This window comes from Poecilia latipinna, unplaced genomic scaffold, assembly GCF_001443285.1.
Source record: "Poecilia latipinna isolate Pla-1442-1.1 unplaced genomic scaffold, P_latipinna-1.0 Scaffold152, whole genome shotgun sequence".
NCBI classification, from domain to species: domain Eukaryota; kingdom Metazoa; phylum Chordata; class Actinopteri; order Cyprinodontiformes; family Poeciliidae; genus Poecilia; species Poecilia latipinna.
The window spans coordinates 710,516-727,374 of record NW_015112768.1 but is presented as its reverse complement, the minus strand read 5'-3'; the positions used below and the strand labels follow the sequence as shown (position 1 = coordinate 727,374).

The following is a 16,859-nucleotide window of genomic DNA, read 5'->3' as shown; positions in this document are numbered from 1 at the left end:
AGGGAGGAGATGGATTTTTTTTTTTTTCAGAGATTATCTAACTCATGGTATTACAAAGTTAAACTTTTAATATACATGTAAAATCTCTTTTTGTTTGTTTAAGTCAGATGCTGCAGCTTTAAGCAGGTTCGGTGAGAGAGTCACTACCAGGTGGAGCAGAAGCGGCGCTCCGTCTGTCAGATATTACTACCTGTAGCGTAGCAGCGGTTCAACAGGAGAGCAAAACCAGCGTCTGACATCGCAGCACGAAGACATGCTTAGGATTTGTTGCTGCGCGTTTGCGCGGAGTGAAGGAAAGAGGAGACCAGCTGCACAGGCAGGCTGCGAAATGAGATGCAGGTGATCGGTTTGTGTGATCGGCAACAAGAGATCGTGATCGGCGATCACCGATCATACAGTTTTTCACGGAAATCGGACGATTATGAGTAGTGGCCGATCGATCGGCACACTTCTAGTCTGCAAGCAAATAACCAGTTAATGGTCAATTGACACAGCGCTATCACTATTTTTGACTGTGTATAATGCTCTTTTTCCTGAACTACTTTATTTATAGCATATACATTATACACAGTCAAAATAGTGATGGCGCTGTGTCAATTGACCATTAACTGGTTGTTCATACACAAGAATGTAAATAATTCCCCACAGAACATTGGGCCAAAATTCCTCCTTAGTAATGTAAAAAAATAAAAAATGAATAAAAACTAATTGCCAACAATCACAAACACTTGATAGCAGTTGGTTTATCAGTTTGAGGTGTGAATTTGTTTGATAAACTGAAACTGGAGAAATCTGGGGCAATAATTAGGGAAGTGTTTTTTTCATACCACTGTGGCCCACAGTACATGTAAAGTTTGTTAATGCTGCACTTTATTTCTTCCTCCAGCATGTTGCAAATCAATGTAGAAAGATGTACGGATGAGTTTTAATCGGGCTCCCTGCTGTCTGTGGGGTATTTTTCCAACTCTTTTCTCCAGTGTACACACAATAGTTACATCAGGACCGTGAATTTGCTGGCGCAGACTGAATTTGTCCACTAGGGATTCTGTTTTCATTATAAAGATGCACCTGCAGGGTTGATTGAAAGCTAGATTTTATAGTTAATTGTAACTCCACTAATATACACTTCTGAATGTAATTCCTGTGTGTAGCAACCATATTTTGCTACTCATTTAGATCATTTACTTTTTATAATTAATTATATTGACTTTTTTTTTTTTATTACTTTCAAACCCCCTGAGTTTTCTAGCATTCCTGGTACAGACGACTGGTACTACACGTTGAAAATCACTACGTTAGTCCACCATCATTGGTTTTAAGCTTATCCTCTTTAAATCCTCTTGCTGCTTCATAGTCATCCATCTTTTTGCTGCACCACTAGCACTCGAACTCCTTTCTTTATTAGAGCCCTCCTTCTTTACCTTCATTTACTTACCTTCCTTGAACTCTGCTGTTGTAAACTCCTCAGCTCCTCATGCCTCTCTTGTCCTTTTATCTCATGTCTCCTCTGTTCCAGCTTTTTATCCTTTGCTGCTTCCCTTGCTCTCTAAATTAGCATAGAGAGCCGGAGGTACATGGTTTCTTACGTATTGATCTATCCATTTTTAATGGCCCTATGCTTCCCAGAGCAGGAACCATCTTATGCAGGTTCCGTTGGACCAGTGACGCTGTCAGGGCTTGTTGGCACTCCATGCTTCTTAGAACAAGAGCAGACGACCTTGGAGGTCCATTAAATATGCTCCCAGGGGAAACAGACTGGTCCATCAGCCATGGTCCCACATGACAATGAGAGACAGTTTTTTTTTTTTTTTGTACTGAATGTAGATAAATAAAAGAGCAGGGGGGGGAGGAGGAACGGACTGCATAGCCTATGCAGATAAAGTTTTTAATATTGTAATGAAAAATTCTCTATGATATAAGTTTTAATATCTGCTGTGTAAATGAGCGAAATTCACACAACCTCCCTTTTTATACATGTGGATTTTTCTCAGTCATACAGCCTGTCAAATCAGACGCCAGCAATTTTGACTAATCAGAATTTCACAGCATGCTTATCCTAACTGAGCATTACTAATAAGAAGAGAAACTCAATATCCACTTAGGACCATGAGATCACTGGAGGTCATTGGAACATAAGTAATGAACATTCAGCGGTCACTTGAAATTTTGGACCAAATTAATTCTTATCTATATCTATGTTTGCTTAAAAAAATATTTTTTTGTTTCTTTTGTTCTTTCAATTCATATTCTAATACCTGCAGTGTTATAAAGATGTAAATAATGAGGACTTTTAGTAAATCAACATGTGGCAATGTCGGTTAGATAAACATTTAAACATTTGAATGCAGGTGAACGTCTTGTCACAAATGATAAATGTGTAGCTTTGGGAAAATTTTATGTTTCTAGTCTTTCAAAGTAATTTTCTTAGGAGATTATTTTATCTTTTGGCAAAATATGTTTTATCATTTTACAATTCCTACTATTCTATTTGTTTCATAAAATTTTTTTGTAAGCATAAAAATACATAAACTTTCAAATACTTGGTAACAGAATGTAGAATATAAAGCTAATGTTACTAAATAAAATATTATGATGGAGTAGAGACATGAACTTCACATGTTTTGTGGTAGTATTGTGATAATGATAACAGTGACAATAAGAACTATTTATTTTATTCTATTTTAGGGAACTGTATGGTTCCTTCTCCATGGCAAAACTGTTGGTTTACCAATCCATCTTTGTTCCAGTCCTCACCTATGGTTTTTCTTGGATTTGAATCACAAATCCAAGAAAAAGACCCTGGATACAAGGGGCCAAACTGAAGTTCCTCTGTGCAGTGGCTGGGATAGGTATTACATATCAAGTAAGGATACCTATCGTCTGGGACAGAGTTTCTCAATCTTGATCCTCAGGGACCAATGCCCTGCATATTTTAGATGTGTCTCTGCTCTAGCACATCTGTTTACAATGATAGCATCAGCTATTAGCTAGCTCCTGCATGCCATTAAGTGCTGCAGAAACTTGTTAATCACCCACTTATTCAGGCCAGGTGTGTGGCAGAAGGGGCAACGCCTGAAAAATGAAGAAAAGTGGTCCTTAAGGAGTAGGATTGAGAAACATTGATTTGGGAGGAGCTCAGAATGGAGCTACTGTTCCTTCGCAGTTAAAAGGTGTCAGTTCAGGTGGCTCAGCTTCTGATCAGGTTGCCTGCTGGGCATATCCTCCTGAAGTTTACCAAGCATGTGTCACTGGGAGGAGACGCGGGTCAGAACCAAAGTTGTCAGTTAGAGTGGATTTAAAAACTGGACCAAAGTGCATAGGGAAGTTTTGGTAGATTAAGGTCCAATTTTCTTGATGAAATAAGAAAACTCTTAAGAACAAGGAGGACAGGACATGACACACAGGTAAAGTAATAATGTTCAAGCTGAGGGGAGGCGAATAATAATCACAAAGGAACTTAATCAGATGGTACAAACAAAAAAATTGATAGATGGAAATGACACAACAAACCTAAAAATGATTTCTTCATTCATTCATTTTCCAAACATATTTGAATTTGAATTGCATGGTATTGTGTTATTGAAACTGTCATGACTTCATGACTGCAATTTCATAGAAAAGGGTTGTACAAACACACAAGCAACTAACTACATTCACAGATTTTCAATCAAATTGTACACCAATATACTTGCTGCACGAGGGACTGAAATATGAAACGGTGCACACGCAGCTACACACTTTCAGAAAAGGTTTATCTATGAATACAACTAAATGCAGCATAGAGACAACATTTCTAGCGCTGAGCTCAAAGCGGAGAGCAACCCCCAAGGTTTTTACCCTTTCTGACAGCGAGTCAGGTGGGTCTGTTCTCCAGCTGCTAGCTCACAGATAGCCAGAAACTCGCCTAATGAGATCACTGCCATCCAATTCGGTGAGGGTCAGCGCTCATTTCGAGCAATTCATTTTTAATTGGTCTCGAATCTAATCCATTTCATAACGCCTGCTCTGGAGCTCCTCTCGCTTGCTGAGTGACACTGAACAATTCCTTTGATGTTGGTTTCTATTAGATATTAGCCTAAAACGATGGTATTACTGTTACTGTTGTTTGGTTTGTAGCTGGTATTGATGCTGGAGATGAACTACAATGTTGTGAATAACACAGTGCTTTTGCCAAAGCTTTAGAGTAAATAATATTGTTTAAATTGAATGAATGAACTTGATAAAATATGAATATGCTTCTTTTGTGTAAGTTTTTTTTTTTTTTCTTTTTAAGACTTACAAACATAACCTGAAGTAGGACTAAAACTGATAAATGCTTGGGTTGTTTCCAACTAACTACACAAAACTGAGCACTTAACCCAAGGCTACTTAGGTAGAATTATTCAAAAGTGTGCAACTCTTTAGTGTTGATGTACAAGCGGGTATCGACCTTGGTCTCCCTCTCTTCACCAATAATACAAGACTGAATTACTTATTTTTCTGTATTTTAATAGCTAATTAAGTATTTTCACCCAACTCTCTTTTTTTCTGGATCTGTCCTTCTCCTCGCTGTATGGTGTGCTTGGAAGCTGTGCCTCCCTCTTTGCCTCCATCAAGATGTCACTTCTAATTTGCTGTTTGTGCTGACTCCATCCCTGCTAGCAATCAGCGAAGAAGACATCCATTACTCTTTGTCGTGACAGGTCCCCTCAGACTCCCGCTGGACCTTAATGACACCTGACAGAACACAGGTTTACTACTTAGCAAACTGGCCCCCTCAGGGACGGCCTATGGGGCCCATTTAACTAACACGTTCTTGCATAGATAACAAAGAACTGACATGGGGAAAGTAGCAGAAGATATGTGCTTTGGAAATGTTTCATATAGATTTCAGTATTTTGATCATTAATAAATCATTAATAGGATCATTAATAAATGACTAGTGTGAGCAAAAAACAAAAATAGCTCAGACTATATAGCTAGTCTGAGCAAAAACAGACTAACATCGGAAAAAGCTCAAGTTGTATTCTTTGGAGAAACCTTCTATATTTTTTCTCAAACTTTTAGAATCAATTTTAAAATAAATAACCGGAACGTTCTCACAGACTTTGCAGGAACAGGTTTTGGTTCGCTTGGAGTTTTCTTCGTGTGAACTCAGAAAGTTACAAATGTACAAATTCATCAGCTGATTCAGACCAATATTCCAACTAAACACATTCTGTCTGTATGTGCTCATCTAGTGTTGAGGTAAGGAAACCTCAAGACTTTTCATTCAGAGCAAAGTTAAATTGTAGGCGAACAAACGTCCTTAAGGTTATTACAATAGCAAAAGATCAATCGCAGGCCATGCTAAGCAATCTTAGTTGGCTCATACATGCAGGCCATAACTCATCATAAGGCCTCCTTGTAAAGCTGTGGTCTGGTGCCAGTACTGTGAGCTGGTTGTTCACAAAACTTATTTGAGCCCATCATATCACAATCATTACGAAGTCTTTGAGAGTCTCTTTCCATTAAGATGTTATATTGTTCATATCAATAAAGACTTTTTGTTAGTGTTGGCAACTTGATCTAGCCAAAAGCAGAGAAATGAGCCGTGAATATGCATTTTAGGACTGACTGCACCTGCAAGGCCTGCCAACACTGTAAATAATGCAGCCAATGGTTTTGTTTATGAGGTCTTGCTAGAATGATGTGGTTCATTTAAGGACATTAAAAGAGCAAATCTATCTCTCCTGTCTTGTGGTTTTCGTGCTGTTAAATGTCTTCAGCAAAATGCGAGACAAATATTTTGTTGGATTAACGTGAGTAATATCACTTATTTTGGTATTTGTCTTTTAAAAATTGGAATATTAACTCCTTCCAAAGCCAGGGGCCGTAATGGGTAAGAAATACTTTGCCTTGTTACAAGCTCTGCCTTGATATTACACTAATGGAAAAAATAAACAAGCATAGTGTAGTGCATTTTAAGAAATGCTGATTTTCAAAGAAGCTGAGTACATATTTGTCATGTAAATGGTAATCATGAACTCTGATGATTGATCTAAATCTTTACGCCCCAGGCAGCAGCAATAAAAGTCCTGACCTCATTAGTTTATTGCCTTTGGGTGATTTACTTATAAGCAATAGCTTTAGGTTTGGCATAGTCCCACTGTGTAAATATGTTGGTGTATTTTTTTCTTAAACAACAAAAAAGACAATGCCTGTTTTAGACACGTTCAAGGCACCTCATAAAAACACTAAATGCAAACAAGATTTATTCATATACAAAACTTTTACATTTTCTAAGTTGAGACAAAATATGAGGAGACAGAATATCATAAATTAAGAGCCGTTTGGGAGCTGAAAAAACCGGCTCTTCTTTAGGAGCCGTGGCAGAAGAGCCAGCTCTCTGAAAAGAACAAAACTTTCCTTCACTAGAACGAGTAGAGGAGTCTCTTCTCATGCAGGTTTGAGTTTGACAACACGCCCAGATGATTGGTTGCCTGGGGACACAGGCCTGCACTCCATGTAAAGGCCTTTTGGACCACCACTATCTTTGCTTTTTAAAGCATGCTAGGCTTTGCGCTGACTTTGAGAACATTAGTTTGCTAAAGCTTGAACGAGGCACTTTACAAAGACATCGATTAAGTTCAGTCACACACACATCCCAGTTGATTCTAGTAATGAAATGGTACAGTAAGCTTAGTTCATGATTCAAAATAGTTTACAAAATTTTTGTCTAAGGGTGAACTACATCAACTTATTGGACGTGGTTGCTTGAAAATTGTGTTTCACACATTGATGGTTCTTTCCAGAGTTGCTAAAATGAGGAACCGTGGTGGGCTAATTGGATGCTGCACATGCATGTTTACCACACTTTCATATGTGTGTAACATTTATCAAACTTATGTTAAAGATACATTTCATATTGTGCTGTGGTTTATTTATTTTTCTTTAGAAGAGTTTGATATGTTTTTCTTGTGTGTGTTTAGCTGAATGTGTCTTAATTTTTATGACCCTTTACAAGGATATCAACCTCTCCAAGAGTGATGAGAGTCTCTCATTTCCGATCAAAAAACCTATACTTCTTAATTGAAAGAAGCTCATTTTAAAACTAAACCTGCCAGATGTACCAATAGTTTTTGGCATAACGTGTGTCTTTGTAGTGCTTTTGATGAAATAATTTCAAGCAAGATCTGACCATATCTTCTATTACCCGCTGTTGATTTGCCATCGATTTTCCACTTCACACACTGAATTGCATTTGCATTAGCACATCATAGAGCCAATCTAGCACGTATGTTTGAAGCCGTAGGCGCCACTGTTGCCATTTAGCTTATTTGATGATGTTGTGTGTAAGCAAATATCTGTCTGAATAAACAAAGGGAAACAGCAGCAGATTAAAGAGGGTGTTTTTTCTGCTTATAAAGCACAACAGATGTGTCAAAAGGGCTAATGTATCTCTTACCAGTGTCCTTGATGAGGATAGTTCTTTCTCAATGATGGAGGAGTGAGGATGAGGAGATTAATGGCAGTAAAAACAAGGTTTAGCACCTTCATACAAAGGATGGTTGCCAGCTCATAAAGTGACTCTACACCTCGCTGCTGCCTCATAAATCCTTCTGTTATTGCCATAGATTGCTAGTGGCACATCTCCCAATCTAGAAGTATGCAGATAAAAAGTTTAACTCATGTTTTCAGAATGTATTCTCGTGTATTTGAAGACTGTGAAAGCCTGTGCTAAACCTTCCCCATGGAGGAGTTCTTAAATTGCATTCTCGTTATATAGCTAAGAGCACACTGAATTAAAAACTGAAGTGCTAAGAATCGTCAGATATATCATGAGTTGCACACAACTGGCCCATGCAACCTGGTCACCCAACCCAAGCGGTCCACTGGCATGTAAAATTTAAAAACTAAAGTGCCTTCAAATGGTTGTTGGCAATGAAAATTAATGGCAGCTCATGACAGTAAAGCCACATTGCACCATAAAAACTCCGCTACGGATCCACATTACCTTCAGGGCCCAGTTTTTTTTTCTGTAATTTTACGTTCAGGTCTGTGTTGCTAAATCCCAGTGGCTGTTATAATTCTGAACTGGTTGTCATAAAACGTGAAAACTGAACATTTTCACATTTTACACCCCTTTGTGGTCTGTATTAGGCCAAGCTGTTTGAAAGATCAATGGTACAAAAAAGACACGGTAAGCAAAAAAAAAAAAAAAAAAGCCTCATGTTTTTTATCCTCGCTAAAACACAGCATTGAGAACTGACATTTTACTAATAGAGTTTATTCATTCTCACCCTATATTATTTGGAAAAGGGCTCTTTGTATTTTCCATCTGTTATTGTGTGTTTGATGAATGAGGCAGTGTGAGAGTGGTTTAATTATACACAGACCGCATAACCTTAGACATTAGCACAAAATCACTTGAAAGTTTATTCTATCCTAATGTGTATCAGATATGACTTGCAGTAAAACAATAAAAGGACATTTTTTATTGGACTGTAAGTGAATTTTAGCATTAAAATGTAAGAAATGAATCTGTTTAAACTATCATCCATTTTGTTCATGACTCACTAATAGACTGAACAGTGTCAAGTTCAATGTGATGTCATTAAAAAATAATTGATGGATGCAATATTGAGGGTTGCTCCTTTAGTGGTCTGAAATCTAGGTAAAAATTGATGCAAACTGCAGGAGGACATTCTAATACAAATATAAATATAATAATCCACTCTGTTATCTTTGTATGTCAGATCAAGCATCAGCAGTGATGATGATGCATTAATCTCACCTATCGTAGATTATCACTGACTTTGGCATGATAAATGTACTTCTTTTATGGCTTACTGTAAAACCACTGTTTGCAGATTCTATGATCATCAGGTGGCACAGACAGCTGTGAGTGGATGAGTTGAATGGCAGCCAGGAAAATAACATTCACACTTTTATGAATCCTGTGGGTAAAGTGGCCTGTGGCAGCAGTGGTGGGGAAGAATACAAAATGAAGGACATCATAGCCCAAACCTGGGCTGATCTAATGAGTATTTAACATAGGAAAACAGCACAGATTGGGGGCCATCGTTGTGGGATACATATGAATTACATGAAGAAGTGGACAGAATATGCAGAGGGAAAATTAGTGTTAAATGTCTCAACAATTTCTAGACAAATTTATTTCTAGTATTTCTATTGATATTCAATTCTTCTACGATGCCCTTACTAACCAATTAGTCCACTCATACAAAGAAATTGAGTCAAATTAATCCACAAAGGAAGCTACAATGGAAAATTGGAATGACACGGTACCAATTGTTAAACACAATTACATGCATTTGATGAACACTTGTGTTGCTAAGGTGTAATTTTTGCCCATACAGCCACAAAAAACTGTCGAGACCTTGAAGGTTCTTGAGGTTCTTTTTGTACACTCTGATGTTCAATTCTTTCTATAGATTTATAACTTCAAACCTTCAGCATGGTGTTTTGGGGTGATGTGCAAAACATTTTTTCTCCTTACTTTGAATGACGTGTGCAATGGACAAAGATTTTTTTCAGCTACGGCCTCATCTGATGAGACTGTGCATAATCTTTCAGTATTTCACCCAATCGTCTTTGTTTTCTGCAGCAAACTTAATGAGCTTCAACATTAAGGTCTTCAGCAGTAAGATCTTAATCAATCAATCAAGTTTATTTGCATAGCACATTTCAACAAAAAGTCAGTTCAAAGTGCTTTACATCATAAAAACACAGATTCCTCAACTTAATTGGCACAAATATTTTCTTTTCCATATGTGTAGAGCACTTCATTTGTTACCAACATCTGTTGTGAATTTTATGACGGTAAAATTATTGGAAATATATTATGAAAAACACAAGACATTGTCAAATTCCCTTTTAAATCTACCTGACTACTTATTCATTTTTACACAGATATAATGTACATTTTATTAACCTTTTAAAAGCAGAGATGCATGGTATCAGGTAATAGCAAAAACACTAATTCCCACCTGCAGTCCCTGGACAGGTTGATGGTAATCAAATATAATTATCAGTTTATGAATAAGTGAAAAGCCAGTATAAGAATTAATTACACACATCCAATAAGTCATTACCCACATCTCACTAAAACCAAGCAATCCAATCAAACTACAATCCTACAGACCATTAATAAAGCCATTGCTTGTCCTAATTAGTAGAGTACAAATCTACTTATTTAATAGCCTTTTTTTGACAAATGTGAAAACATTTAGTATGTTATAATTTCATTTGGCAAAATATTCCAATGACTTGTTACAAAAAAGGCAGTTTATTTAAAGCAGCCCTACATTTTGGGATGCTGCACTCATCTCTGGAGGTTGCTCTTGTGACTCAAGTAATTTATCTAGAAGCCTTCTTAATTGTGCAGCTGCAATGTCATGGCAAATCTTGTAGACTACACAAATGCTTAAATACGTTATTACATTTACACAATATAAGAAACACAGGAAGTCATAGAGTTTAGAAAAATATCTGAAGCCTTAACCCTATGGAGTCGCTGCCCGCCGTGCGGCGTACAAGCATGTGACGCATTAATAAGGCTTCGTAATAACATGGACGCATACCGAGTTTTCATTTCGACTCTGTTGGACAGCACGGACTTCAAACTTTATAAAAGTGGTGTTTTTATATTGGTTTTGTGGTTATTTACTTCAAAATAAAGCCAGAAATAAGATCGATCATTTCCGCCTTATTTTGTGGGGTCTAAATGTACCACATTTCGAAACAACCAATAAAAATGTGTTGACGGTCTGTTGCTAGGTAGAATGGAGACACGCGGAAAGAGACGAGGGGGGGGATTTGGATACGGCAAGAGACTAGGGCACAGTGATGCTGTGGATTTTACTAAGAGTGTTTCGATGGGTTTTTTAGACTATAAGTGTGTTAGTTAGAGTTCGTGGTGTGTGCAGGGTTAGTAGTAGTTTTGCTAGCTATCGCTACATGGCTTCATACCGAGCGCTGACGCACAGAGAAGAAGAGAGACTCCACGCCGGGATGGCTTCAAAGGGTTAATGGTAAGAAGTCCACGTGTAAACCTAAAATTTGCTAAGCTAAATTTTAAAGACTTTCTTATATTTTTGACATGATTTTTAAATATTGAAGTTGCATCCAATGTCATGCCTAAGTAGGTATTCTCAACATTTTTAATTTTCTTCCCTTTTATGCGTATTTAGATAATTTTCTGCCTCTTTGAAAAGTACATTGCAATTGTCTGTCCTGCATTAATGTGAGCCTAATTATTTTTTTCAAAAATAAGTGCTGTTTTCTTCTTTTTAATATCAAGGTCACTTCTGCAGCATTTTTCCTATGAATTAACAAGATTGTGTCATCAGCTTGCATAATAACATTAGTGTCACACACCATTGGGAGCTCCTTGATATATAGACTAAAAAGAAGAGGTGCTAAAATCGAGCCCTGGGGCATTCCCATGACACTCTTTAAAGGGGACAGAGGTGTGATTTACTCTTGCACACAGTTTCCTGCTATTTAGATAAGATTGAAACCAATCTATCGTTTCCCAAGACAATTAGTTAATGGATTAAGCTGTAACTTTCTGTCTTTGCTGTTTTGTAGAGTCATTTTATGCACATCTCTGAATTCAAACCATGAATAGCTTTTTTAGGAGTTCAAATTTATTTAGAAATAAAGGCATCGTTTTTGACTCGTTTTGTCCTTTCAAAAGGAAAAACATTTTGTTTATAAAGCATGGGTTGTAGTACTCTAAAGTAGAATTATGGCCATTAAGACATTATGCAATTGTTTTTCTTGAATATTGTGATGGTATTTTATGTGTCTTTATAAGACCCCTATTAGCCATTGCCATGACAATGGATTATCCCCTTGTGGTCTGCATCATAAAAGCACATTTATTACAAAAACAGTTACACACACTATTGACACATTGGTAACATAATTAATAAAATAATTAAGAGATGTGTTGAATCTGACTTTTTCTTAGAAGAACTTTGTGTTTTCTGCAGCTAGAAATAATAATTTTCAAGCCTGTCCAAACATGACAATTTTGTTTTTGATTACAGTTTATCCAGTCAAAAGCACATAATTAAAAATGCATAATTTTCACTGTTACAGTGTTAGGCCTTTGACCACAAATATGTCTAACATTAAAAAGAAACATCAGGAAATAATGAACAATTAAGATGACATTAAATTCTTCGTAGCCTAAGATCCCTATTAAAACATATTAGTTTCCTCAGCAATTTTCTTTTGTTTAATTGGGTTGTCCTGTAATCAGAAAACCGAGAAAGCCAAGCTGAGTGGGAAAGTGACTTGCATTAAAATGTCACGAAGTCATGAAGTAAAACTTGTAGTGGGAGTCTGCCTTAGTTACACACAAAGAATGGAGAACAGGTAGAACAAAGATCATGCAAGTTACAGCGTGACCCCGAGGAGCCTCTTGTGTTGTTTAGGATGACCTTTCCTTCCTCTGATGAAACAGAGTTGAACCTTGTGTGATTAGAGGAGATGCCTGCTGTGGAATAGGGGATGACCCTTCGCACCTTTGGCCTCTGGGTTTCACTGGCTCTCCATCTCCAGAGTTGCAGCAGAGCTGTGAGGAAGTAGAAAACAGAGCCACAATTTATTAATGTTATATATTTATAGAGGTTTTATTAAAAACAAAGACACGTGTAAAAATCTAGGCGATAGATTTTGTCTTCTGTTATTTTATATAGAGTTTAAATTATTTGTGTTTTGTGAGGACATGATGGTGAAAAGATTCTCCTTTATGCCAGGTGATATAATATGCAGAATATGCATCTGCTTTTTCCTCAGATCTTTAACTGGAAAACTTGTCAATTTATCTGTTTCATTGGGTTTGCTTTTACAGTTGCATTCCAGCAGTTTGATATTATTTCTTCTCTCCCATTTATTTAATGTCCTGGTTCCCCAAAATCTATAGAATTCAGTGATTTAAAAACAAACTAATGACCAAAGGAATGAACTTGTATGGCAACGCCATTAGTACAAGAGAACTAAATAAAATCTTAATGAATACAAAGAGCTCTTGACAGACTTAAATTTGAGATTTGATTGAAAAACTTATAAAATTACAAAAAGTAATTTTTGCAATTTTTTTTTATTGATTGTTGTGTTACCATGGCTATAATCTCATGCTGTGAATATAATCAATTGTTTGGGCTCGACGTCTTCACAAATTTGTTCTGTCAATTAGTATAGTAGTTGTGTCAAGGAAGGTGACAGGTAAACTGCATCAAGAAGAGAAGCCATAAGTTCAAACACACACACACAAAAAAAACCCATTCCTCTCTAAAACAGACATATGAATGTCAAATGGGAAGCAAAATCGTGTGCAGTTAGTGGAGGAGGTCCTGATGAGAAAAATATAAAAGGTCAAACTTCCCTGAATCTACATGCTGCTGCTTTAGCAAGATGCCAGAGAGAACCCATATTAGGAAGTGAAGAGCTGAAAGTTGCACAACAGAGACCAAAAGGCAGAGTTGCTATAGTTACTTTGCCTTTGCTATGACATTTAAGCACTAGACACTAATTGGCTCACAGAAGATGGACAAAAATATTCCTCGGTGATCACAGTAATGTCGAAAAAGGAAATATTTGTTGGACAACAAGAGGAAGTGAAATGGATGGGGAAATAACCAATCAAGGTTAGCAATTGAAATATAAAATTTTCTTTCAAAACCTTTTGCTCAGATCTTACAACTTGAAAATAAACTAAAAAAATATCTAAAAATCTATAACACTTCAGCCCCTGAAACTTCTAAATAATAAAATGCAGCATTCTAATTCTATATATGCCCAGCCACAAAAGCCAAATACATGTCTCATGGTTTTATACTGTGATCCTGCCTGCTTTGGCCAGGGGCTTCTGAAGAGCATACATTTGAATATTAAACCACTTCTCCCTCTAATTAAACCAACTGTATGTTCATGCAATGCATCAAAAAGGATTCATATTTGCAGTGGAAAGAAAATAACCAAGAGCCATTTGGAAGAATATATCCTGACCCACAATTCTTACAATTTATTTTTAATAATGGAGTTATGCCTCCAAATTTTTTGTCCAGCTTTCTCAATGCTACTCACATAGTTTTACATATAAGTAAACTTACATCTGTATAGCAATCTTAGTTACCATTTTGCTCTTCTTGAATATGAGCTTGACTTCTGTAACATTCTTGAAACATCTGCACTGAACTCCATTCAACAGGTAATCTGATAACATTGCATAATTAATCTGTTTAGTACTGTTTTTTTCATCACCTGCTGTTTTCTAAGACTGTAGATAAGCTCTTAGTTTTTGAATAAAAAAGTTGTATGTTTTTTTGTTGTTTTTTTTATTCGCCAGCCCTAAAACCTTCATTCAGAAATTTGATGCCAGAGGAATCAGGTTTTCTCAGTTATATTTCTGAAAACTTAGGCCACTCTGAATATATTTAAAACTTTTTTTATTTCTCTTTCTTTCCTGCCATTTGATTAGCTGTGCGATGTCTGCTTTTTTCCATATCATTGATGAATTAAACATCTTTTTCTGAAATTCAAGCAGCACTGATGTGAATGTTAATCACCATGACAATGTCACATTTTCATGAACATTTCTGTACTATTTCAGAGCCTTGAGGAAGCTAATAATAATAATAATAAGCTGTCTGATGTCTATAGAGCAGAGAAAGTATGTTTTTTTCTAATTAAATATTTCTAATTAGGCTACTGCAATTAAATTCACCCATAAAATCCACACATACAAGAAATCAAGCAAGTTAGTCGTAGCCAAGTCAGGGTGGAATAACAAGAATTAAGCATTGAACAAGCTCTGAAATATATTCAATATTCTGTCAAAGACGCATCCAGAGAAGTTGTATACTTGATCACTTGAGTTCTTATCATATTATCTGAATTTTATTTCAATAACATGTTCAGAATTTATACATTAGAAAAAACAAATGTGTTTGGTATTATATGTTATGTTTTTTTGTGGTAAAATACTACAAAATATGAAATTATGTTAAAGTAAATTCAAATTAAAAAGCTTCAAAATAAAATTTTAAATGTTAAGTATATACATTATGCAATGGTTTATCTTCTTTCTCACTACAACAATTAACTATTTTCTTAAAGAAATGAATGACAAAACTTTCAAATCGGGCATGCTAGGATTCTAATGTAACTCGCTTCCATCCGCATGTCCATTCCCTGCTTTCCTTCCTTCCCATCTTCCTTTATCTTTCTGTTCCTCTCTCCCCAGTCGGGATTATTTACCACTACATCCTGCAATCTGAAGCGCCGCAGCTACTGTGCCCCAGGAACGCCTGCAGCCATGCAGCAATCAAAGTGAGACGTCATTTTCTACCACCTGCACCCATGGGAGCATTGGAATGGACAGCGAAGAATAGCAGAGGGGAAGAGAGAGGGAGATAGGACTCTTAGGGAAGGGGATGCAGACAGTTGGACACATAGGAAAAGGAGAAAAGAGAATTTGAAACTGTCGGGCTGGGAAATGACCAGAAAACACTGGAGGAATGAGTAAAAGAAGGACCAGCACCAAATGCTTTTTGTCCTCATGTACTGCTTTGAGACCCACAGAGATGGAAACAAGAATGAAAAAGCAACAGGAAGCAGATAGAAACATAGGGGAATAATGATTAGAGGACGGGAAACAACTAATAGTTAAACCCGAAGATGAGATATTGATGGTATCAACTGAGCTATTATCACAGATACAGTGGAAAAGAAAAATTCAATAAAAAGGAATATGAAAAAGAAAAGGGTTCAAACCAAAAAAAAAAAAAAGTGAATGAAAGAATGAGGGACAAAAAGGGCATTTAACTGCAAATGAAAACCTCCAGTTCAAGTGAGAGATGGAACAAAAGAGGATGAGGGGGGAAAAAAGAGAAGTAGAAAAGGATGAACATTAAAATTACAAAAGGTGCGGGCGGATATTTGACAGCTTAGAAGAAAGAGGATTAATGGAGGCACAATTGAAGTAAAAATGATTTCCAATAAAAAAGGGAATCTCGACGGATGAATTTGAGGACAGATATTAAAGAGCCAGTCAAAAAAAAATGAACCAGCAGACAAAAAAATGGAGATCATTCAGCAGTTATTTCCCATCACAAAAATGGAAGCATTATGCAGTAAATATAAGCAACATTTATATGTTGCCTTTTCTTGAATACGAACTTGTCTCTGTAACATTCTTGAAAAATTGCATCTGAGCTGAACTCCATTCAACAGGTAATCTGGTAACATTGCACTATTAATCTGTTTAGTATTTTTTATTTCATCACATGCTGTTTTCTAACTGCTACAATACAAACATGGAAAGACTGTAGATAGACTGTATTGGTTTAAAACGATATTTTACCTTCAGGTGAGAGATCTAAAACTCATCTGGTGACGGGGAGGATTTTTATGAAAATATCAGGCACGGCTTCTTTTTAAGAAATTGTATGCAATTTAATTAGACTTTTTTGGTTGATCTTATGTATATGGCAATTCCTTTCTGAAAGAAATTAGCACACATGTACTCTGCCTATTCTTTTAGATGTCAATTTGTGGTGTGCTTAAAAGAATTCCTTTTCTCTAGACACTTGTGATTTGAGGAAAAACAGCAGGAGGTTCTGAGATTGCTGCCAAGTTCTCTACAAAGTTCATGCACAAGATTTTACTGGTGCAAAGTTTCAGATACTCAGAAAAAAATCACATTGGTGGTCTTAGGTTTTTCCGTAGCTGACTTTTGTGTCTTTTCTGCCGGGTGTTTCTCTTTTTTAAGGGAAAAGTCATTTAGATTAGCTGATCATTGCTGAATAGCCTCTGTTTTTTAGTGCAATTCTTACTGATTCACATGCTTGTGTTTGAAGCTC

At 36.5% G+C, this 16,859-nt stretch overlaps 1 protein-coding gene and 1 long non-coding RNA gene across 2 annotated transcripts in view; both read left to right on the top strand.

Moving 5' to 3' along the window:
* The window catches only part of LOC106945610 (uncharacterized), a 22,889-nt gene extending 12,214 nt beyond the window's left edge, over positions 1 to 10,675 (top strand). The window contains exons 2-3 of the long non-coding RNA XR_001424595.1: positions 5,392 to 5,396; positions 10,480 to 10,675. This is a non-coding gene — a long non-coding RNA (uncharacterized LOC106945610). The remainder of the gene's footprint in view (positions 1 to 5,391; positions 5,397 to 10,479) is intronic.
* The window catches only part of LOC106945609 (protamine-3-like), a 39,927-nt gene extending 24,166 nt beyond the window's left edge, over positions 1 to 15,761 (top strand). Inside the window, exon 2 of the mRNA XM_015029420.1 lies at positions 15,242 to 15,761. Coding sequence (XP_014884906.1) covers positions 15,242 to 15,275 — 34 coding nt within the window. The 3' untranslated portion in view covers positions 15,276 to 15,761. The remainder of the gene's footprint in view (positions 1 to 15,241) is intronic.
* The last annotated feature ends 1,098 nt before the right edge of the window (positions 15,762 to 16,859 follow it).